The sequence below is a fragment of the Phalacrocorax carbo genome, chromosome 1, assembly GCF_963921805.1.
Source record: "Phalacrocorax carbo chromosome 1, bPhaCar2.1, whole genome shotgun sequence".
In the NCBI taxonomy this organism is placed as follows: domain Eukaryota; kingdom Metazoa; phylum Chordata; class Aves; order Suliformes; family Phalacrocoracidae; genus Phalacrocorax; species Phalacrocorax carbo.
In genome coordinates, this window is record NC_087513.1 from 38,844,839 (window position 1) to 38,870,752 (window position 25,914).

Genomic DNA, 25,914 nt, shown 5'->3' on the forward strand with positions numbered 1-25,914 from the left:
CAGCAAAAATATACAGACAGTCAAAAAATTTTTAAAAAGTAATACCAAAATAAAACAGTTAAAGAAAAAAATCCCAATTTTCTCCTGCACTTCAATCGCTCTTCAAGAAAGGACAAGATACAGTTTGCTTTATTATTTATCAGCAATTGTAAATATCATTGAAAGAAAGTGCTGGTGTCCCCACATGCCAAGTGCTGTCCATCAGATCGTGAGCAGCACAAAGTATCCACCCGAGGGGACAGACAGGCAGCACGCTGGTGCACAGGCCTGGGAGGAAGGTGTCCCCAACACAAGCAACACAGAAGAATGCCTTCAGATCGATCAAATATTTATTTTCTTATTCCCTGAGGCAAAAAACACAGAGCTGGAAAAATAATTTAGAGATAGACACCCAAAGATGTTTGAAGTGGTCATAACCCCCGAGGATACAGGAAATTTGCCTGTTGCATTGGTTGCTCATTTTTTATCCCCTCAACAATTCAAACAGGCTCACTGCATGGAAATGCAGCTTATCTACACTTCAGGAGCAGCATAAGGGGATTTGGTACATGATGTTCTTGAAGTAAGTTTCTGCTTAAAAGTAATGACTCACAAACCATATATATACACGCATACACATATTTGAGTCGAAAATTCAACATCAAGTGTTTTGCTCTCACAGGAGAAGCTCAGATGAAGGCGTTTCCATGCCTCTGCCCCCAACACCACCAGGGCCTTTGCATAGCAAGGGCAGTTGCTCAGTTCTGCAAATTACTTAAGTTTTAACTGCAGACACAGAGAGCAAAGCTTCGTATCTTTGTTCTGAGTTGCAACCTTAAGCTCCAGTCTTAAATGACTTACTCCACAGTGCCTGCACCTCAGAAGTCCGCTTTGTAGCACGTTCTTCAGGTTTTGCTTTTCACACATCTGAAGAAACAACACTGAGCTCCTCTGGCAGGGAGATCAATATAAACACACAGCTCATCTTTGCTGCTTCCAATCTTTTACACCCTATCAAAAAACATCGAGCTGTCACTTACCCACATGTACATTTTCTAGGTACAGACACAGACGTGCTTAGCTCCTGTCCAAAAGTCAGTCTACAACTTCAGCATACCCACTGGCCCCCATACCAAAGGAAGCACACATTCGTTTGCTTGGGTTCTGAAATAGTAATTGCATTTCACGCAGTAAAGAGCAGCAGTCATATCTTCTCTAAAGCTCTACCTGAAACTATTCTTCTCCAAGTGAATAAAAAAAAATAATATAAAAACCCACAACTATTCGCTGTTCTTCACAGGGAATTTAACACATTTAATATTTACTACAATACATCTATCTATTTCAGTTTTTGCCTCAGTGGAACAGCATTCTGGCGTCAGTGTTAAATAAGCCTCACTTTCTTTTTTCTCTTTTTTTATCCCCTTCCCTCTCCTACCTCCCAGCAGCATTACAATTTAAAACATTATTATTAATACAGGTTAAAATTGTAAATTCTAAGTGAAGGTTCATGTAGAAAAGATATTGGCAAGAATAATTGCTTTTTTCAAAGAAAATAAATCAGCAGTAAATGGTATTAATCAATGATTATTGAATTCTGTGCCCCAGGCTAGTGGTTCCTGTCAACAGTGGTCCTTCAGACCCAGTTTTTTCACTTCAGTGTTAATGAACAAGGTGGAAATCATGCATTGAAATGAAATAATGCAGAACTAATCAACTGGCTTTGTTTTTGAAGTCTGAACAATTTCACTTGTTAACCAAAACGAAATAAAAGAGCACATGATTACAAATTATCTTGAAGGAAACAATCTGAGGACACTGATCTCAGTCAAAATATCCTTTTATCTCCACCAGAAAGTGGAACAGAGTACAGAAACACAACACAAACAACAAACATTTGGAAGAAACTCTTGAATTAGTATTTTATTCTACCCATACACCCCATTTTCTTTAGGGTTCACTGCTATAGACCCTTACATCTAACCTCCACCAGTGGGACTACTCACGCTAATGGGGTTATTCACGTGCCCGGCATTTGCAGGACCAAATCTTTGGCTGGCCTACAGCATGGTACAGCTGAGACAATATAAAGCCTCACAAAAAACCACTGTCAACTCTACAAATCTGCTTGATAAAATAAACACCAACCAGGAAAAGCACAATCACTGTAGACAGTTTTTTTGAGGGCTTTGTTTTCCATGCAGCAGCAGCTAAAAATAAACAAACAAATAAATCTCCCCATGCATTTTAAGATACACAGAAAAAACACATTAAAACCCCAGACCACGATCTCTGAATAAAACAGCTGAATTTGCAGATAAGAAGACTATTTGAGCTTCTCTTCATCTGCTTCTTCCCTCGACAGCTTTCTATTCACTTTTTTTTTTGACCTAGCCTTAAGTCGAGGCATCCCCAGCAGCCTTAGGTCAAGCCAAAAGGCAGGCCATATACTTCTCAAGCTCTAGACTATGCTGTCACATCAACAGCGGACAATCCTCCTGGTTTGCTGAGCAGCACATAAAATTCTGTTTAAATAAGTAAGTAGAAAGAGCAGCTGGCAGTCACAATACTAGTATCTTGTGCTTTTTAAAAGAAAAACACATATTGTAGATCATGAGCAAGAGGTTTCTGCTTTGTATTAATAAGACACAACCTATGTATCTGTCTGTCCTGGTTTCAGCTGGGAGGGAGTTATTTTCTTCCTAGTAGCCAGGTTTACTTGACTGTGTGGATTTGATGGCCTGGCACATCAGACCGATAGGAGTACAGTGGACACCAGCATACAGCAAACCCTAATGCCATCAATCTATACAGGGGCAGAAGCCATGTCTTGCTGGAGTGACAGGGGAATCCCAAGAGCTAACTGTATTGGAAGGTGAAGTGAGCCTAACTGGGACTGAGTGGCAAAAGCACCCCATTGTGACTGGCCCAGAAGCTCCATGCATCCTTGGCATGGCATACCTCAGGAGAGGGTATTTTAAACAGCTGTCTACTTTGCCTGATCTCTTGTAGGACTCTTTGGTTGCGGGGTTGCTGAGGATCAAAGAACAACAGGTGCCAATCGCCACCACAACAGCGCATTGGTGGCAATGTCACACCAACCGAGGCTCCCTGATTCCCATCCATGAGCTGATTCATCAACTGGAGAGCCAAGGAGTCATCAGCAAGACTTACTCACCCTTTAACAGTCCCATATGGCCAGTGCAGAAGTCTAACAGAGAGTGGAGACTAACAGTAGACTATCGTGGCCTGAATGAAGTCACTCCACCGTTGAGTACTGCCGTGCCAGACATGCTAGAGCTTCAATACAAACTGGTGTCAAAGGCGGCCAAGTGGTATGCCACAGCTGATATCACTAATGCATTTTTCTCAATCCCTCTGGCAGCAGAGTGCAGGCCACAGTTTGCTTTCACTTGGAGGGGTGTCCAGTACACCTGGAATTGACTGCCCCAGGTGTGGGAACACAGCCCTGCCATTTGCCATGGACTGATCCAGACTGCACTGGAACAGGGTGAGGCTCCCAAACACCTACAAAACATTGATAACATCATCATCTGGGGCAACACAGCAGAATTTTTTTGAGAAACGGGAGAAAATAGTCCAAATGCTTTTGAAAGTGAGTTTTGCCATAAAACAAAGCAAGGTCAAGGGACCAGCACAGGAGATCCAGTTTTTAGGAATAAAACGGCAAGATGGACATCATCAGATCCCAATGGAAGTGATCAACAAAATAACAGCTGTGTCTCCACCAACTAGCAAAAAGGAAACACAAGCTTTCTTAGGTGGTGTGGGTTTTCGGAGAATGCATATTCCAAATTATAGTCCAATTGTAAGCCCTCTCTATCAAGTGACCCAGAAGAAGAATGATTTCAAATGGGGCCCTGAGCAGTGACAGGCCTTTGAACAAATTAAACAGGAAATAGTTCATGTAGTAGCCCTTGGGCCAGTCCGGGCAGGACAAGATGTTAAGAATGTGCTCTACACCACAGCTGGCAAGAATGGCCCTACCTGGAGCCTCTGGCAGAAAGCACCAGGGGAGACCTGAGGTCGACCCCTAGGGTTTTGGAGTATACAGAGGGTATGAGGCCTGCAATACTCCAACTGAAAAAGATATATTGGCAGCAAATGAAGGGGTTCGAGCTCCTTCAGAATTGGTTGGTACTGAAGCACAGCTCCTCCTGGCACTGGGCTGGATGTTCAAAGGGAGGGTCCCCTCTACACATCAGGCAACTGATGCTACGTGGAGTAAATGAGTTGCGCTGATCACCCAATGGGCTCGAGTAGGAAACCCCAGTCGCCCAGGAACCTTGGAAGTGATTATGGACTGGCCAGAAGGCAAAGATTTTGGAATATCACCAGAGGAGGAGATGACACGTGCTGAAGAAGTCCCACTCTATAACAAACTGCCAGAAAATGAGAAGCAATACACCCTGTTCACTGATGGGTCCTGTCGTCTTGTGGGAAAGCATCAGAGATGGAAGGTTGCTGTACGGAGTCCTATATGGCAAGTCTCAGAAACTGCTGAAGGAGAAGCTGAATCGAGCCAGTCTGCAGAGGCGAAGGCCATCGAGCTGGCCTCAGACATCGCTGAATGGGAAAAGTGGCCAGTGCTATATCTTTATACTGACTTACAGATGGTGGCAAACACCCTGTGGGGCTGGCTACAGCAGTGGAAGCAAAACAACTGGCAGCGCAGAGACAAACCCATCTGGGCTGCCACACTGTGGCAAGATATTGCTGCCCGGGTAGAGAACCTGGTTGTGAAAGTAAGTCGCATAGGTGCTCATGTACCCAACAGTGGGGCCACTAAAGAACATCAAAACAACCAGCAGGCAGATCAGGTTGCTAAGATTGAAGTGGCTCAGGTGGGCCTGGACTGGCAGCATAAGGGTGAATTATTTATAGCTCGGTGGGCCCATGACTCCTCAGGCCATCAAGGAAGAGATGCAACACATAGATGGGCTTGTGATCGTGTGGTGGGCTTGACCATGGACACCACTGCACAGGTTATCCATGAATGTGAAACATGTGCTGCAATCAAGCAAGCGAAGCGGGTAAAGCCTCTGTGGTACAGGGAACAATGGCTGAAATATAAATACGGGGAGGCCTGGCAGATTGATTACATCACATTCCCTCAAACCTGCCAAGGCAAGCATAACAATAGTGGAAGCAACCACCAGATGGCTGGAAGCATATCCCATGCCCCATGGCACCACTCAGAACACTATCCTGGGCCTTAAAACGCTAGTCTTAGGGCAACATGGCACCCCAGAAAGAACCAAGTCAGACATCAGGACACACTTCCGAAACAACCTCATAAATACCTGGGCCAAAGAACATGGCATTGAGTGGGTGTATCACATCCCCTATCATGCACCAGCCTCCAGGAAAATTGAACAGTACAATAAAGTGTTGAAGACTGCACTGAGAGCAATGGGGGGTGGGATGTTCAGACATTGGGATACACATTTAGCAAAAACCACCTTGGCCCCTAGGGGCCACCCAGGTCCCTAGTCAACACTAGGGGATCTACCAATTGAGCTGACCCTGTCCAGTCAAAACCCTTACATACTGTAGAAGGGGATAAAGTCCCTGTAGCACACATAAAAAATATTCTAGGGAGAACAGTCTGGGTTATTCCTACCTCGAGCAAAGGCAAATCCATTCATGGGATTGCTTTTGCTCAAGGACCTGGGTGTACTTGGTAGGTGATGCAGGAGGATGGGGAAGTTCAATGTATACTTCAAGGGGATTTGATTTTGGGTGAAAATAGCCAATGAACTGAATGGTCTGATCTTAATTGCTATATAATCACTTTTATGGTGGCTATATGCCATATCAACAGTATTACAGTAAGAATCACCTAGATTAATGAAAAATAACTTTGATGAAACTGAGCAAAGTGCAGCAACGATAGAATCAGACAAGCGCAGTGATAATGGAACCAGAACTGTCTTCAGCATGCAACTATCCAACACCACACGCCACCTCTCCTGCCCTGAGGGACTGTTATGACAGATGGAGCTCAAAGTCATGGACTAAATGAACTCAACAGAGATCCTATGGCCCACAGACTAAGGGAATTACATCTGTGTGTATATATACCAAAAGACAGGAAAAGCAGTGATGATTAATTGGAATGTATCAGAAAGTATAGTACCTAGGCATGACGTACATGGTATAGAATAAGGCCTGGTTCTGGCTGGGATAGAGTTAATTTGCTTCCTAGTAGCTGGTATAGTGCTGTGTTTTGGATTTAGGACAAGAATAATGTCAATAATTCACTGATGTTTTAGTTGTTGCTAGGCAGTGCTTACACTAGTCAAGGACTTTTCATCTTCTGGTGCTCTGCCAGGTGCACAAGAAGCTGGGATAGGGCACAGCCAGGACAGCTGACCCTAACTGGCCTAAGGGATATTCCATACCATACAATGTCATGCTCAGTACATAAACTGGTGGGAGGTGGCCAGGGAGGGGGCAGGACGATGACGACCACTGCTCAGGAACAGGCTGAGCATTGGTTGGTGGGTGGCGAGCAACTGCACTGTGCATCTCTTATTTTGTATATTCTTTTATCATTATTATTATTTTCCCTTCCTTTTCTGTCCTATTGAACTGTCTTTATCTCAACCCACAAATTTTACTTTTTTTTCCCAATTGGCTCCCCTGTCTCACTGGGGTGGGAAGGTGAGTGAACAGCTGTGTGGTGTTTAGCTGCCTGACAGGTTAAAACACACTGCCATCTTTTCTAGTCCAAAGGTGACTAGAAAGCCCTTGCTTGCATGAGGGTTTAACTGACTGCAGATGGGATGTGTTACCTTCCTCCCTTTTGCAATATGATTAGATTTTATGATGAAACTGCAAGAAAAATATTTCTTAGATTGCAAAGTCAGGGGGTACTGTGTACCGTAATTGTATTTTTCCAGTACTTTAAAGGACTTCAGGATAGGTGAAGAGAAAGGGGTTCCAGGCTTTTAATTCAGAGAATTCATGAAATTTCCATTTTGGGAAAACAAACCAATAAAACAGGGTCATTCAATTGCCCAAGGCCCATCTGAAGAATTAAAGAACTGTATACGTCAGTAAAGGGAGAGAGAGAGAGAGAGGAAAAAAAAGTATAAACCCCATGCCACAGAGCACAGCAGACTGAATATAATACCAAAATGCATGTTCTCTCATTTAGATATCATCACCTAACCTCTCCCTCCACACCATGGTTCTTGTTACTATATTAGATTGGATGTCCAAAATGGACAAATTTTCAATTCCACGAGCTGAAATTAGGAGCCTACAGACAGGTAAACCATCCAGAGATCTTCTGGGAAGCACTCATCATTTCCAATCACTACGTTAATCAAAAGAAAAAAAAAAATCAGGACAATTGCCTATTAAACTATTACAGTTTTTAAAATACTGCTGGTTTCTCAAATTCTTTAAGTTTAATTTAATTAAGTTGCATTTAAAAAAATATAAACTGCTATCAAGAAAATATGAACAGTAATTATAGGAACAATTTTAACTGTTTCAAGAAGCAGTTAAAATGAGAAGTGATCACGAGTGTTCACTAATTACCTTCTGTAGGTTACTCAAAATCAAGTTACATTTTTCACCTTATTTATACATGTCCCCATATCAGTTAGTAGTATTTACATATATATAAGGCCATAAAGCTGCTGCTACTTATCATCCGTTACTTAATCATGTAAGACATACTTACCAAGTCATCAAAATTTAAAAGACATTTTATCACAAAATAAGAGATCCCTGACCAAAACTACATCTTCCTTACCTGCAAATCCACTGACAATTTACTGGTGCATAAGATACTAACATATTGAAGCTGTGTAAGAATTTGTTCCAAGCAATTACTTTCACAGAATTTAAAAAAAAATGTCTTAATGAAATATTGTGTGAAAGATAAAGGGTTTGAACATTTTTCCATATATTCAAGCTATTTTCATACAATGGAGCAGTGTTTCACCTTGGCCACTCTCTCTACTTACATTGATGTAACCTCCTGACTAATTATGCCACCAGCACTACATTTTTGCAAGAGACTTAAACCAACAGCTAATAAACTGTCATTATCTATGAGGAAGAAAACAACCTACTGTGAATGGACATGTGGCTGTAAAAAGCCCAATTATCTGTACAGCACAAAGGACCACCAACTCCAGGCTGTAACTAGGATGGCCTTCAACAGTTTTGCACAGTCTCTGGAAACAATTTGCATGACACAATCTGCCCTACAAAATCCACAGCCGTTCACATTCATTAGAAGAGCCCAAGTTCAGAGAAGTAGTGAAAAAAAAAACCCAAACAAAAACAAAAGAAAAGAAACTAGAAAGGAGCACTGTTTTCTGCCCATCCAAGAACAAACCACAGACACGGAATTGCAGCACACAAATCAAGTACTGGTTATGAAATGGTTCAGTGATTTCTCCATCCCTTGTGATACTCTGAGGAGTAGTGGTATTTTAAAGGGATGGCCATACTCTTTCCAGTAGACAAACCTTTCCCTCCCTGCTCTCCTCCACTCCTTGTAGGGCAGAGCTGGGTATTCCCAGCCTGAACGAGGCAGCAAAGATACACCTGATGATTGGGAGAGCAGAGGAATATTATCAAACCCACTAAATGTCTATATAGATTTCTGTAATTCTAGAGTATACTGTAATTTTAAATTAAAATGTAAATGTAAATGTAAAATGTAAAATTAAAATTCTGTAATTTTAGAGTATACCAAGAAAAATGGAAGCAAAACATTAATGCCCTAAGCTTGAGAAGGCTTCTTTCTTTTTTCCAGGCAGGGTACGGCACAAGTGAACAGCAACAGATTAGAAGTGCTGGGGACACCTGCATAACTCCTCTGGAAATCTTCTTGGAGCCCCAGATGAAATACAGGTCAAGGTAGAAAGGGAGCATTTCAGAGACTACCAAAGCATCACTAAATTCATAGGGATTGCAGAGGCACCAGTGGATCCACTTGTCTTGCTGCACTCCATTTAATTATTGATGGGCAGTTATAACCCCCAGCCTGAACAGCTTGGGTCTCTCCATTTCAGAAGTCGCTCCCATTTCCTTTTAGCAATGAAAGGGAACACAGGATTTTCATGACAAGCCACGTGAAATTCTACCACCACCAAAGGAAAATCCACGTTCCTGCTTTCCGAATTGTGAATGCCACCAGACTTATTTAGATTTACTGACAACTGACCTGAGCACCGCTGCTGCTGCTGGCAGCGCTCTGCCAGAGATCCAGGCTCTCTCCCAGCTTTCCTTCACAGGCATCTTCTCATTTCCCCTAAAACAGGCTGTGAGATGCAACATCCCTATCATGCAGCGTGGCAAACATCCCTTCTCATTTCTGAGCATTCAGTGCTAATACAGCTGGCACTGTCGCCCACAGCTCCTGCTGTGACTCATCTCTGAGAGGGCCCTGTTTACTACACAACTTCAACTGGGCTCCTACAAATGGGGTGCAGGTAGCAGGTCATCAGGGCTTTAAATTATTTCCTTCTCCAACCTGCAGAAAGCAAGAACAAAAAGCTAATATCACTCTATATTTACAATATGTATTTGTGTACCATTAATTTGTTTGTAATACATTGGGAATCTTTTTTGGTTTTCTTTTTTTCTAATAGAGATGCTACCAGCTGACAGAATAGCAACAAGGTGTATTGTTGAGCGAGGATTTTCCCCTTTGGGAGAGGGACAGTGTTATCAAAATAACACAGATCTGAGTAGCCACAGAGCTTGTTAAACATACCCAAAGGAGACATTTGCAAACAAATTTGAAAACACAATTTACTGAGTTAATACTTCACATGGTATCTGTACTTTTGGTTTCACTTTATTTTTCTTAGTTTGATTCAAACAGCTGTCTAATCTCTCTTTTCTCCTTTCTGCCTTCCACAATCCTCCTTTCTTCTCCAACCAGAGTTCCCTTCCATAAAATCACACAATAATTGAGGTCGGAAGCACTGTCTTGAAGTCCTCTGGCCCAAGTCCCCTGCTCAGAGCATGGCCTGGTTTGAAGTCAGATCTAACTTCAATAGGTAGAACAGGGTGCTTGCAGCCTTGTCCAGTTAAGTTTTGAGAATCTCCAAAAGAACTTCTATCGCATAAGTATCTTCCCTTCCATCTTCTTTGTCCCCCTCAACTCCACATCCAAGCATGTACGCACATCTCTGATGGCTTATCTCCAGTGTCAGCTTTATGCAGTAGTAGTGGCATCCGTGTCCTTACATAGGAGCTTCAGATTTTATATCATGTTTAGCAAGTACAGAACAGGCTGGGCAAATCTGAGGGGTTGGTTCCTTGCTTTCCCTCTGTGGGACTGAAGGAGAAGAGCAGCAAGGTCCTCCAGACCCTGCAGATTCCTACAGGGTGGTGGGATCTCACAGCTCCACTAGCACCCCGCCACTCCAGTTCAGTTCAGCTCTCCCCTTGGCCACCTATCCAGGGATAGTTTTCCTCCAGTGTCTCATCATCTGTTCAAAGTGCCCAGGGACAGCAGAAAAAATAAACCCGAATCCTCCCTCCTCTGTCCCACAGCCACCTGTGGTGCTCCCGATGTCAGCACGGAGACTGTACTAAAAAATGCACCAAAGTGCTACGTGTGTGATCAGATCCTACAGCCACTCACCAAAATTTACTTCTGCCATCTTAACACCAAGGAGATTTTTCAATCTTTTATATCAAGTATTACGCTCATAACCTGCTGTTATGAAACTTTCACTGCATGCTAAAACCCAAGGAACTGCTGCTCCATATTTTCTACTACATGCACGCACGCACACACACGTTATTAAAAAAGCAAACTACAAGCTGAGAGTGCCAGATTTAAAAATTAAATTATTGCTAATTAAATTAGCAAACCTTAGTTTGGCCTCCTTTTGCATATGCATTACAACACAATCTTTAATTACCTGATCTCCTACTTGTCCACGAGACCTTGTCTCATTTAACGCCCATAATAAATTATTTTAACTACCCCAAAAATTATTCAAGACCTTGTTTTCCCCTCATTGCTCAAAGTGCAGTTCCATGCCTTAGCTGCCACACACTGTTCAAGCCCTTGTTGCCGGACAGACATTAATTTCTTCCTGAGCTGTACTATGGTGCTCATCATTGTAGCACTTGAGAGCTTAGCAAACACTGATTTACTTTCATAGCATACAAGTGAAGGAGTGGTACCATTAACCTCATTTCACAGGTGGAGAACTAGAGCACAGAGAGATTATCATCAAAGGTATGCAACAATTTAAAGGTTGCGGCCTGAGATGCCTTAGGGCTGGATTTTCAGAGTAGTTAGGCTTATATATTTTTTTATATAAACAAACCATACTTCCCTTGACATGTTACAGCAGTTTGTGGCAGACACCGGCAAATTCAAGCTTTCACGTCAGGGAAATGAGTCCTGCCAGGAAGGGTGGTGGAAAGGCAGGCACAATGCTGCACGAGGACCCCGCGCAGCCTCCTCCACACACTGATCCATCACAAGCGCCACAGCAAAAATGAGCAGGTAGTCCTTCATTAAGGACTCATTAAAGAGAGGCCAAATTAAGGTTATGTAGTCACCCTTAGTTCTACTGCCTTTTATATTTGGAGTATGCGTCTTCAGAACCACAATAGTCTTGCTCACTGATTTCTGTATAATTTCCTGGGTTTCAGAGGTAAACGGGAAAATACTCTGGGGAAAACAATAACAACAATAATAAATTTTTAAAAATATCAGTAGTGCTCAGGTGCCCGGGTCATCAGCAGTCTGATCATCATGGACTCCTGTGTCCAGTCACAGCACTACTCCTGCTCTTTTCTGCCGAAAAACATTAAACGATGTTGCCTAGTAATTTCTGCACATAAGATGAGGACTACCAAATTGGCCTTCTTCAAATACTATCTATGGTAAACAGGTGTTTATATTCATGCTGATGATTAATTATAGCTGCTGGCATGCCCTACTGAAAAAAAAAACCACAGCACTCATTCAATAAATGTTTATAATCTCATCAGCAAGGGGCTTATATTGTTTCCTTCTTCCTTCCACTAATTGCTTTAAGTTTTCCATTGGAACTGAAGGCCAATATTAAAACTGATACCTCAGTAGTTGCTTCTACCTCTTTTTCTAATCTTAGTCCATAAAACCTGATATTTCATTCACTTCTCAATATCCATGGGGAAAAATAATCACATCGCTACAGGTTCATGATGTAAACTGATGGAGTCAGGATTAAAAACAGGAACTTACACATCATTTCAGGAAGCAGGGAGTCCAGGTCTCACTAAATTTCATTGTTGGAACCTTATATTGTTTGAACCAATACATTGTTTCATATATTCTAAATATAGTAAAATATAAAGGCTGCCCAATTCTCAAAACACTGGAGTACAACCTCATACCAACAGCCACTGTAAGAGGAGGAAGACCTGTCATGAATACATTTCTTAAACAGGGACAATCAAGACCTCTAAGAAATCAGTAAAGAATAGGACTAGAAGGTAAATGAAAGACAAGTAGCACAGAAACTGTACACTTGCTAGCAGGAAGAAGTGATTATGCTTCAGGTAAAGAATTAGATAACTCAGGTCTCATTGTTTCAGTGACTTAAAATAAATAAGCCGGTTTCCCTCAAGTAACTCTAAAGCAATGTTTTACCATCCATGCTCTGTGCTGCCCCAGGAGTCTAAGGGACACTTCCAGAAGAGCCACAAGGGGTCATTTAAAAAAAGTAATCCTATTGCTAATAAACTTAAATCAGCTGTTGCACCACTGCTTTAGGGAAAAAAATGGAAAATTGCTGTGGCGTATTCGATACATAACGAAAATGTTTCGCCAAAATTGGCACACACCTGCCTGGCTAGAAGCAATGCATTGCTCCAGTCCTGCAGGGAACCCCACTGACAGACCCTGTGGCTGGGTATCATGCTAGTGCACATATAACACCACCAATTTAATTATCTTTTAATTTATATAAACAACATAATGTGGCTAAAAACACTATTCAAACAGCTTAAGCATCTACAAACACAAGCCTCATCCCAAGGCTTACATGCTTTTAACTAATATAAAACAGGAAAGGAGTAAAATAAGATTTTGATATATGCATATTTCTTACGGGCTTGGAAGACCTAAATAATTTCATGGGATACTCAAAAGCTGCTAACATTCTCCTTTTAATAACCCATTCTACTGGTTTCCTATCTATAAAATGAGAATAATATGTAATTCTTGTTCACCACTTCTTGTGTTCTTCTAGAAAGGATATGTACACTAACGACCATGATATACAAGAAGATAGATAAACCGGATCACCTCCAAAACATGCACGTAGTTCATCAGAAGCCAAGCGAGAGAATGGTTGTCATGAAATCCAAAACTGCACTCCATGCAATTACCAACCGTTTAAAAAAATCCAGAATCTCAGACACAGGAATATGAAAAAGCAACAGGAACAGCATGAGGGTACAACACCTTGATCTAAGGAGTGCCTGAAACACAACAGTCATTTGCTACCACATTCACAAATCTCTGAATGGGAAAGTTGATACTGTCGGTCCCAGCAATAAAGCTCAAATACAGTTGTCCTATTTATCACCGTGCCTGGCTTGCAGACTGACAACTGACAGCGGCCCTGTGATGATAGAGCCTCTCTGGACATGGGCATCACATCATGTTCCTGCTGAACTCATGGCACTGGGGTTATCCAGACCTCAGGAAAAAGTGACTTATGGGAAACAGATAGAAATACTGAAGAACTACAATACATTACTGAAAATCTCCAGGGTCCAACAATTATGAAACAGTCATTAAGGAGAAGGAAATAAGGCATTTTAATAAATTTTAGTTATTTAAAAAAATATGTTATTTTTATTGTGTTTTCAAGGCCTGCCATATTCTCTGCTCAGGTTACCACGCCTTTTTTGTTGTAGCCTGCAACAAAGGTATTACCTTTAGTTTCAATGAAAGCTGAGATTTTACTGTACTGACACAACAAGACCTGGGATGGGAGGAGAAACTTACACACACACACACCCCGTTACACTGCAGACTAGCGACATGCACTCCTTGTAAAATGAAAAGCGATTGTCCTGCACTCCTCACCCTTAAGATCAGTTAACACCTCTGCAATTTGAGCTACAGATATTCAATGCCCTTGTCACCACATTAATCATAAAACCACTAACTCTTTTACAACCCCAGTCAAATCTATGAGACTGCCACAAACAAGAACTATTTGTACCAAATTATGAAACGGAGAAAATCTTGGCAAGAACAATGCTGCTACTGATCATTAGCATTAATAAGCCATAGGTGTATCACTTCCCTCAGTGTTTCGTCTTAGTGCTATTTCAGTAGCAAGTCTCTTCTATCAATATTTAAGACAGCTTTAAAGCCACGCAGGTTTTGAAATGCAAAGACATTTGTTAGTAAGATTTTGGCAGCTGAGGGAGTTTCTGCACCATAACATTGAGTCGTGTTGGACAGCAATGCTCAGAATTCTTCTGCTGATATCAGCCCAAATAGCATAATAGTATGTCATATATCCAATATTCATTTTAACTAATTATTCCCAGATTTCAGTCAACAAAGTGGACGTCTTCAACTTGGAGTTCTATAAACCTTTCAGTTTTTCCTTTTTGCCTTATTTGCTATGCTAGGAGTCAAATACTTTACTTTCACCTCCTGATCATGACACGGGACAATCAACAGAAAGAAGGGAAAGATCAGCGCATGCATTTTGGAAGCAAATTCATAGAGGTTGATTGCCCTAGAACTGAGGAACCAGATGATTCTCACACAAGAATTGTGGAAGAAGTAATAAAGGGCATCACAGAGAAAAAAGATACAGGACTTCACCACAGATACACTATGGCAAACTACTTTGTCTAAAGTATCAATGCTCTTGTCAAACAACATATACTAGGCCTTGACAAAGGATAGAAGAAAATTATTTGTGGGACTCTGAGTGACTAAATTAACATTTTAAGGTCAGGGCTAAAACAACGGGACCTTTTGGGTTAGGGGGAGTTTACTAGTAGAATTCTTTAAATATTGGGTTTTGGGATCGTTCTTTAATATTTTCATTGCATCAACATAGAAAATAAAACCTTCTTGCCAATGGACTATGCAGCTGACATCATGTTGGGAGGAACAATGTAAGAACCAACAACAATGAAAACAGAGCCTCTTTAGGGAAGATATGGATGACAGAAACCAGAAATAACCTAAATGAGACAAAATTTAAGTCAATGTTCACAGCAATGCGCTCTGGACCTGCATGGGCAGATTGTGACAACCACATTTTGTGTCACCTGTGAGGTTCCAAAATCAGTTGGAACAAATAAACCCTTCCAAGCACTTTGCAAAATAAAAGACTTAGTGCTGAAATCAGACAGGGGTGGGGGAAGGAGGGGTTTTGTGTTTGTTTTGGCCAGAGGTGACCAAATCAGGCTGGGTCCCAAAAACACCTTCCTGCTCAAGATTAGGCTGAAACTCAAAGGTCTTGGCAAACACCCTAACTCCAGCAAAAGGACATATGTCATTTTTGGGAGTGTTCCAGGCAGCTTTGCTACACAGCATTCCTGACATTTGCTATCAGTCTTGGTAATAATAAATATAACAAGGGCCTTTTTCATCCAAAGCCTCATTAAAAGAAAGAGGTTCAATGGCAGTGCTGTAACACTGCGCAAGGTAAATATAACGCTCGCTTTTTAAAGCATTTTATGCAATAAGCACGAATTTGCCTGGAATAGGTTGGGCAGCAATTCCATCACCCATCATGTTCACGCTGCAAAGTCTCACCGAAATGAGTATGACACCTGCACTACTAATGTCAATACATGTTTGTGTACCAAAATTATTTAGTTATTCTAGCATTACATAGCACAGCAAGAGACTCTCCAGAAAGATAAGCGAGTTGATGCTGCATGTCGGAAAACTATATCCATTTAATTGTACCCAAATGGATGAAATGTCCATGCAAAAAGAGGTCTGACTCAAGAGCTGGGGTCTGTTTTTTACCCAGGGAGCTTTAGGCACTTCTGCACCTTCTTTCATCCAGCTGTGTCCCAGTATCACAGCTGATGTCATCTTCCATGACAAAGCTTCAGAGGAGTAAAGACGTTATACCTAACAGCACGAGCTACAGTATGCAGGCACAGTTGGGCTGAGGACAAACTAAAGTCACCTTTTTCCTGTGCTTCCCAGAGGCCTATTTTATTTTTAACTTTGTTTTCTTTCTGTTTGATCCTTTGGTTGTTCTAATGTAGTTTCTGCGTTTTCCCATTAATTCTGCCTCCGTACAACACACTAAGCAATACTACAAAGAGGACGAAGAGAGAATAACAAGCTCATAAAGTGACTGGCTCAGACAATCTTCAAATGCACTGGCTAATTAGATATAAAACTCATAAATGACGACAGAAGAGGGATGGATAACAATGCAGGGAGAGGAAACTACATCTAAAAAAGCTCCAGCTCCATTGAGTTGAATGAACAAGACTTTGATTTCTTCAGCTCTTATACTCTGAAAATCATACCAATAAATACAATCTTATTCTCAAGCACGCATCCTTCTGAGCGTATGAATGCAGAAAGAATGGCTGTTAAAGGCTCTCCAATTACTCTAAATCTGCACTGTAAACAGCGTAACACTAGACCATAATTAAATTAAATATGAAACATTTCATTGTCCCCATTACATGAAATTAAATTTCAAGAAACCATTTTTAGTACCATCAACAGCATCTTTTCACGTTTTGTACATCACTTTAAGTACTTACCACACCTATCCAATCAAAACAGTGACATGTATAGCACACGGAAAGACCAGACAAAAGAAGCACTTAAGGAGCAATTGTGTTTGATGTGGTGTCTCTATAAAGACTCCACAGCTCGAACCTCCTGACATGTTCAGTTTAAGTAACTACAAGAAGTAGCAAACTCTTTGTGCATGCTGCTCCATAGGACTGTGCAATGCATTGACCATTCGGTCCACGTATTATGTAAACACCACTTCAAAATCTGACATATATTCATCCAGTCCGAAATACTTATGACCTCCACAGGCTGAAGTGTGTACTATCCTTTTATTTTCTAAGTAGAATAAAAGGAAAAACCTATTAGATATTTGGCTCAATCTTGATGCCTTACATTAAGTCAAGAGTTAATAATTTATTAATCAGCATTCAAGAAATCCTTATTACGTGTGACAGTTTTTAGAGGGGTTTTGCTTTCTTATTTAAAAAACCTTCAGCAACAGCAATCGGTTAGGGAAATATTTTGACATACTGCTTTGACACGTTCCTTTGATTTACATATTAAAGCAAGAAAAAGTTACTTGCTTTCACTAACATATCATTTTCACATTTTTTCAGTGCTAAGGAGATTTAAAATTTTCAGTTCTTGTGTAGAAGATTTTATGGTAATATGCTACCTGTTACAACTGTATTGCCCCCCAAAATAGGTCTTTTCTTAGAATAACTTAGTCTTAACAACATAGATGAACTATGAGATTATCAGCACAGTAAATATTCTTTAAAATAGAAAGAGATCAAGATTGTACTAAGGAGAAACCCAGTCAACAGCTAAACACTCTACATTAGTTTACTTTTGGAGATAGGCAAGCATGGTGTACCAGGAGAAAACCAGGAGGAAAAATCCCTTGCTTCTCAGTTTTGCACAGGACAGCAGTATTCTGGTGCTGTAAAGTGCAATCACATTCATCACTTCGTCTTAGAACAAGTGTAAGGTTTTATAATCTATTTCAGTAAAATGGAAATGAAGCCAAATGATGCAAAAAAGGTACCACACAGTACAGAACAGCAAAGAAAGTGCATCAAACTTCAGCTGCTCAACAAAAAGCACAGCTTCACTGCAAAGCTCCCAAACCACCGGTCAGAACAGCAGAAACCTTTTAAAAAGGTAATTTCTGTACACGACCAGTTCTACTGCCAACACCTTGCCCTGACAGGGCTGCACAACAGCCTGGGCAGGGGCTGAGCGTGGCTTCCCTCCCACCATCCCACAGGCACCTCTGGGCACGTTCCCTCCTCCAGGAGATGCCCAAGGCAGACCCGCAGCTCCAAAGCCCGACAGGTACAGGGGACAGACCCTAACAAGCTGCAGGGAACAGCGCAGAGTTTGCACAGACACTTCTGAGCAGGCAGTTTATTTTGGTTTTGGGCAAGCTACTGTTGCCACGTGAGCGCAAGCGAACAAAACCCACCACTTAATTCTTCATGAGGGGTCCTGGACCTGCAGCGAGGAAGCAGCCCACCCGAGTTACTCGGTACTGAAAAGACCAGGTCATAGCAGAGGCTCAGAGGACTGACTCCCCCTCAGCAACAAACATTAATCATCAACTCCAACTTACAAATGAGTGATCGCTGCCTTTACAACACTTTAAAAATATCCACCGTGCGGCTTTCCAAAGACATTACGTGAGGACTGCCCCTACCCTACCGCTTCTCAACACAAAGTGTTTTAACAAAAGGTTTCCAGCAGTCAGACTCAATTAACCGCACCTGATACCTTACCCGGGTTTGCAGACAGACCCCCGGCTCACTCTGAGAGCGGCCGTGCCACTTCAGCTGCTTTGTATTGTTCATCAGCAGTCACAGCCAGATAAAGCACTAACAGGAACCGACGTTTTAATACTTGCATGAGGCTCAGATTCTACCAGGCAAGGAATATTGTTCGCATTTTTGAGGTTTAAGGGTTTTTTAATCTGAAAAGCATAGCATTTATCACAGTCAAAGGAAAATGAGGTTATGCAAAATACTTACTTCGAAAATGCTCTGAGGCATAATAGTAGACATCCTCATAGCCCTCGTGGTAATCCTCCTCTGGCCGGTACTTTTTGCCTTTTCTTCTCCTCGACCTTCTTATCTGCTTGACAAAGCCCAAGAAGCGCTCCATCTCCTTCCTCAGCAGCACTAGCCGGCAGCTCCCTTTGCCCTCTGCTTTACAAAGAGCTGTCCCAGCATGAACCAACCGCAAGCACCAGAGCAAAGCTGCAGCCTCCGACCAGCCGCTCTGGTACCATTAAAAAACCCCTCCCTTATCTCAGCTATGACTAGGAAGCATATTGTTTTCCCTCTTTAAAAAAAAAAAAAAAAGGGTGGGGTGGGGTGGGTGGGGATGGGTGGACTTTATCAAAGCTACCGACTGGAATATTTCAACATGAAAAAAGACAAAGTAGGAAAATACTGAAGCAAAAGGAGAAAGTCAGAATTTCAAGTGGTTATTAAATAGCAGAGGGCAAAGTTGAAGGGACCTGCATGCCAGCAAGGGGAAGCCCAGCACTAAGAGCTCCCTGTCCTGTGTCTCCATCATTTGAAGAGGGGTTAGGAGGCGGGGATAGGTGTTTGTCAATGGACTGAACCATATCTCAAGGCAAAACAGGTTTTCATTTGCCAGTTAAACACTGCCCTCATATTTACCCAGGCACAGGCTCAGGCTCCCATTTGATTTCATTTGTTGTAAGAAGAGGAAACGCGTCGATCCATTTCTGGCATCACATATGCTGGATGAATAAATAGCAAAGTGGTTTAATCCATACACACAGCCCACTCACCGGCAACTGTGTGCTGAATGTGTTAATTGGAGCAGCAGGGAGAAAGCTCGGCAGCTGTTAAAAAATGACACATATACCCACTGGGCATTAGTGTATTCTAATCACTGCTAGATCTAAACATTAAAAGGCACTCCACAGACAGATCCCCTATAGAGCTGGTCAGGCTAGATGGCCACAGGCAAACAAAAGAAGCGAATCATGAGCATGCCGCAACAATACTCATTTAAAATCCTAACAGAGTTTTAAAAACTTTAAAATAAAGGTATGGCGGGCTATACTTTGCACAGGATGACAGGAGCAAAAAGCCTGAAAAAGCGCTGGCTTTTTTCTCCTGCTGCGTGCCTGAATCCCACATACATTCCCTAAGGCTGGAATTTCATCCGTGTTTCTGATGAAGTTTCCCTCCCGCACAAGAACAAAAGCAGCGTCTGCTCGAAACCTATCACACTGACATCTGCCACGGGGATTTTTTTGTAACTGTGCTCCCACGAGCCTAGAGAGGTCCCTAGTCCAGCAGGACCTCTCCTGTCTGCTGGCACAAGTCAGGGATCCGTCAGCCACCTCAGTCAAACCACGTGCTGAACACGGTCACCTGCACCCATGCTCGCAGGAGATACCATTTTGCACCTTTAAGCTTGAGGAAGTCAGAAAGTCTTCCTGTAAAACCGATTTTACAAGATCATCACCTGGAAAATGAAGAGCTGGCAGCGGGAGGATTCATTTCTGGTGGTAGAGACACTTCAGTGAGTCATTATTTTGCACAGAGCCAACCGGGGCAGTTTTTTTAAAAGTCTAAAAGAAGTAAAGCAAAAGCCAGAATTGCAATTTATGATTGTTTCAGGAGAAGTATGCAGATTGGTCAGAATTGAGTTGGGATTTTCTAGTTTCAAAACACGTACATGGTACTAGTAGAGGTCAGCTAGACCTGCTATCTGAGGGTCCTAAAACAAACACATGCTGAAAGCAGGCACTGGAACTCTTCTGGGCTTCTTCCAGGTTCTCAGGTATTTTAAAACAATATTGTCACAAAAACACACCCATTTCATCCATAAAAGCTCAAAAATCCCTGGATGCACCTACCAAGCTCCCCACAGGAACAGAGACTCATCCTCCTTGACCTGAGCAACCCCTGCTTTTCTCCTGTGAAAATGCAGCCTCTGTCGCTAGCTGATGAACACCCCAAGGGCACTACCAGAATTATTTTTAGTGTAACTTCTATAACGAGGTTGTGTTTTATTACAAGCCTGTTTTTATCACACAGCTTTCAACTTTCAAAGGGTAAAGACCTTAGAGGAATGTTATAGGCATATTACCAAATATAAAGAAGCCAATAAAACTTTTTATATGGATCTTTAAAAAGGGATCACTGTATGTTCTGCAGGTTTCAGTTCACGTGTTTTTTCTGTGCTCTGCCACCAAGCAGCAAAAATATTACGTTAGTATCATGTAACATGAAAACCAACCGAAGGCTTAGCTTACAGCAGAGGCAGCATGCTCTCTTTTCAGAGAAGGAAATATTGTTTTGACGCTATTATTTGCTCCTGTAGAGTGTTCTCCCCGACAGATGTGCAAAAAGTTATTTGCAGGTGTCAGAAACATTCACCTTGAAGACAGAAATCTTGCAGCCATCACCATTCCCTGAAGTTAAATTCTAAAGTTCAATTCAAAAATGATACAGCTACTTTTTTAAAAGGAGAAAATGTAAAACTTTCTTGCTCTTAAAGTGTCCTCTAAATGAGAGCTGAAAACTGAAATTGAGCAGGCACTTGGCTTTCATCAAGTAAATACGCCCTTCTCCAGCACCACTGTTGCTAAACACGCTGGTGTTGCCAGCGAAGTGGCTTCCTAGTCCCCAGTGCACCCCAGGGACACTTCAGTCCTTTCCATTACAAGACCAACACAGTAAATAAGCAGACAAAGGAGCAACAAAATGATCTCAGCTAGCACAGTAAGCACCAGATGTAGTACACCGACTGCCTGACCATTTTCTAGGGAGAACCTATCTCAATTTGGGTGAATTTTGAGCTTTGTAAAGCATGTCATTACCTTGCGCAATGGACCTTCCCCTTCCCGTGCTCATGAAGTGCATTGCCCAGGCGCATCACAATCACATATGGCTAATTTAGTAAAGCAGAAAAAAAATTTACTAAATGGTATTATTGATCAGTGCTCAAGGTAATGACTCCCGCATATCCTGTATGTAAAGCATGAAGGGATTGAGGGGGAGCACTAGCAATCCCTGGATAAGCACAGCAGGTTCAAGCTCTCCTGCTCTTCACTGTATCCCACCAACTACTACTGTCTACAAAGACAGGCTCCATCTCCCACACTGAAGATGCAGAAGCAGGTGTTGCCCACAGTTTCTAACACACAAGCTGACAGTCTTGCCAGCACATAAATTATACACGTTTCCTTTTGCATGAATGCAAACAGCAGAGACAAACAATTTCAGCATTTTTAGATGTTATTTTTTAAACCTAGAACAAGATAAGCTTTTGATAGGATTTTCCATACCCTGAAATATTCTGGTATTCAGGGCAATTTAAAGAGAAGGAAATACCTTAAATGAGGACAATGTTTTTCTATATAATGGGTCAGAATATCAAGTGTTTTATTATACTACAAAGGTTTCTGAACAAAACTAATGTTTCATATGCATTACATACTACCTCTACTGCTTTGCTGAGAACATCGGAGACATTCATTAGCTACTCCTCATGCCATACCTGTAAATATTTTATCATAGTCCTACTTTCAAATATATAAGCAGAGAATTCTGTTTCACAAACACAGTTTACTGTAGTTAAAACAAACAAACAGCAAACTACTGGTTTCCCCGTTGCTCAGGATTTACCATTCTGCAGCTTCTTGTGGTGCATAGCTCATTCCGTCATGGAAATGAACATGGCTACTTTCAACTTTCTGCTTGAAAATGAATAAAAAAAGCCGAACTATAGATGCATACCACAGTTCCAGAAAGGCATATTGATTTAATGGGAGGAGCAGAGAAAGAAACAAATATTGGCTTTCAAATTTTTAAAATGTAAAACATCAGTGATGACATCCCTTAATGACAAAGAGAATAGGATAATTATGCCCAGAGGGCATAAAATTAGGTGTCGGTTGATATTCCAACGTGCCCTCTGAACTAGAATTTGGGAGATCAATGTTCTGGTGTTATCATACCACAACAAAAGTTACAATGTAAATACGTCTCAAGCTGTTTGGCTCATCCTTTCTCTGTGAACACACCTACTGCAATCAAAGCAAGTGCTTTCCAAGGTGGCTTCCTCAGAAGCAGCAAGGATTGTCATACTGTCTCCAGTACGATTTGCATAATAAAAATTTTGCCAACTGACACCAGTTCGGTAGTATTTACATTCTTCATTCCGATAACTGATTTAAGTTAAGAAGCAGCTCCAACAAGCTGGATCTGTCTTAAGTCAGTGACTTTCTGAAAAAGACTTCATGGAAGTAATAAAACAAATATAACATTAAGACACTGTCCTTTTCAAATAGGTAAGCTGAGGCATAAGTGCTCTTGCAGCCATGGGCAATTCTCTAGAAGATATTTAAGCATTTAAGCTTAAACTTGCCTTTCTATCCATAGCAAAGATTAGGTCTCTCATCTTGAAAAACTATCTGAATTCAACTTTTTACTTGCACAAAATTAACTATGTGGTTATCTAGCTAAACTTTCACAGAGGGCATACCTATTTGCTAGAGCACATTTTTCAGTATTTGGGGAAAGCAGTAAGAAAAGCATTTTGGTATCCACAGATAAGCTGCTGAGGTAGTAAATATTTAACGAGGATTTCTATTTGAGTGGGCTTGCAAACATGATGCTTTGAAACCAGAGCCTGTGTAGGAAGCACGCCTCTCTAACGTTTTTATCATAAATACAGAATGGAATATTAACAGTTCTTAGCACATATTTTGCATCCCATTCATCAACATGCTTCAGTGTTTCAAAGAAAAAGATTTTAGATGGAAGAACCCTCCTGTTTCTCCCTCTGCTTCTCTGGGCGGCCCCTAAAAGCCTTTTGCCGAGGGAAGGAACTCTCCCACTGGGAGGCAACCATGTAAGAGAGCACACAAGAGCACCTGAAGAGACCTACCTGCTTTAGGTTACTGCCTTGGGAAAAAACCCCACAAAATTATAAATGCACAATACAAAAATTAAGGTGAATAGAAACAGTTCTTGAAGGTTGGCTGAATTAGGAAAACAGTTCTTTCCCCTCCTCCCTCAAGCCCCTAACCATAAAGATACTGCAAACCTCAAACGGGAAGAACAGACCGTTTCTTCTCTGGCTCTCTTTCAAATGAGGGATGTCTTTGATAATCTGCTGTTGTTTTTTCTGGAGACCAGCAATAACAAACAAAGGAACTAGTCCCCTTATTCATCTTACAGTATCATCTTGCCTGACCTTCTCGTTTTTCAAGAGCAGATGTTTGTTTATATGCCATAATTGCTCATGTTAAGGCTGCAATTTTCCACTCACAGTTTGCCCTAAAAGCCTTGGTGTAAAATGTGAGCTTATCTATCTGAAAATTATCAGAAATTTGCTACCTAGTAAGCACCGTAAGAACATATGGTCCATATATACAGAAGCAGTGTCATGTACAAAGTCAATATTGCGTGTGAGGAGAAACTGCAGCCGACCACCCCCTGAGGGACCACAGTCCCACCTGAAAACCCTCTGCCTGAAGCAAGCTTCTGAACACAAGTTCTGTCTCTTCCTAAAGACGCCTGGCAAGACCACTGAAAGCATGGGACATACTAAATATTACACTGCACCTCCCTTTCATTTGAAAGTAGAAAAAAATGCAGAATAACGAGTGCACTATCTCTGGAATATTGCTGCATGAGAACTGGATGGTGATAAAATACTGCTTATCCACTACTCTCATATATAAGATCTGATGCTTTTTATATACTGTTAAAGTATGAGTTTGCTCTGATTTTAATGCATTACACTCAGTTTCACAAGTCATTCAATCATTCTTCTTATTCATTGCTCACACACAATCATAGACCATTGTTTCCTTTGCTCCTGAATTAAAGAATACAAGACTTAAGAGCTGGAGTTCAGCTTTTCTGTCATCTAGTTGTAAATTAACTGGAAAATCTTCCCCCCCCCTTTTTTTATTTTGCAAGTGAACACACATTTTCAAGCCAGACTTGCAACTACCATCAAATAATTGGAGTTCTTTATTGTATTTTATCATATATATATAATTTTGTATTAACATTCCCAATAGTTTTGCTTTTTGCAACGTTTTCTCACATATAAGCGTGCACATAAAACCATGAATGCCAAAGCAGAGAATGAGGATAAAGTAGAACACAAAAGAGAGAGGAAGAGGCTACAGTCATTTAGAGGGAACTGGGGGGCTGCTTGTGGGTTTAATACAAGAACGCCACCTCTTGTATATCGAGAATGCTGAGAAATCTTTGTAGCACTGTTTTAAAAGGGTCACTTGTCAAGTTGAATTTCATGCAGAATGTATGCTTCAGGGAAAAGAAGCTCTTTTTTTTTTTTTAATTCAGCTGAAACAGTTTGCATACATTCTATTTGTCTTCCTCTCTTTCTAACCTATTTGGCTTTAAATTAATGACTAATTACAATATACGAATATGTAGAAATAAATGTTAACTCGACCACTACTAAGGAAAAACAACTTAGGTAAAATTAAGTATAGAAAAGTTTAAGTTTGTTTTATATTTTGTGACTCCAATAATTATTCTACAAGAAAAGCTACCAGACTACTACTCTAACCATAATTGAAACCCCTCAAGGGCTGAAGCAGTAGACTGATATTTTAAAATACTGAAACTAGAACATAATTCTTTGAGAAGTCTGAATTAAAGGTGTTTTCATCTTTCTAAAGAAACGTACCAAATGGCTAGAGGGAACACTACCAAGATTTTGCATACTGTGCCTGTTTTATGCACAAAGTGTATCTCAAATCAACTATGAAATACATACGGAGAAGTGTTTTGGAGTATGGATATGGCTTTTACTCCTCACTGAGTAAAAACCATGATATCTCCCTAATTTTCCACTCATCAAAAACTGCACATTTCAATTCTAACCATAATTAAAATGTACGTAGACCACTGGAAAGAAACATTAATTAATTAAATTACAGCTCACTAGAATGAAAATACCTAGCAAATACATTAAATTAAGTTCTTGCATAAAATCATTTTCTTAGGCTGCATACCTGTAGGCTACAGGAGGTACAGGGTGCTATTGAACAAGGTTGAGGTAGGTGCGACTTCACAGTTACTTGATAGAAGAAGACCTGAATGTGATGTGTGAGATTTAAGGCACACTACAGGAGAATCCAT

General features: G+C 41.1%; 1 protein-coding gene across 16 annotated transcripts in view; it reads right to left on the reverse strand.

Annotated features, from left to right (window-relative positions):
* Positions 1-25,914, reverse strand: part of GRIP1 (glutamate receptor interacting protein 1) — a 334,186-nt gene that overhangs the window by 216,181 nt on the left and 92,091 nt on the right. For 5 of the 16 annotated variants that reach the window (XM_064448984.1, XM_064449048.1, XM_064448975.1 and 2 more), the window contains exon 1: positions 18,769-19,305. The exons of 2 other annotated variants lie outside the window; for them this stretch is intronic. In XM_064448984.1, the coding sequence (XP_064305054.1) occupies positions 18,769-18,901 (133 nt within the window). In that variant the 5' untranslated portion in view covers positions 18,902-19,305. Of the gene's footprint in view, positions 1-18,768; positions 19,312-25,914 lie in introns of those variants that run through there. 9 more of the 16 variants (XM_064448966.1, XM_064448920.1, XM_064449052.1 and 6 more) reach the window with 4 other exon arrangements.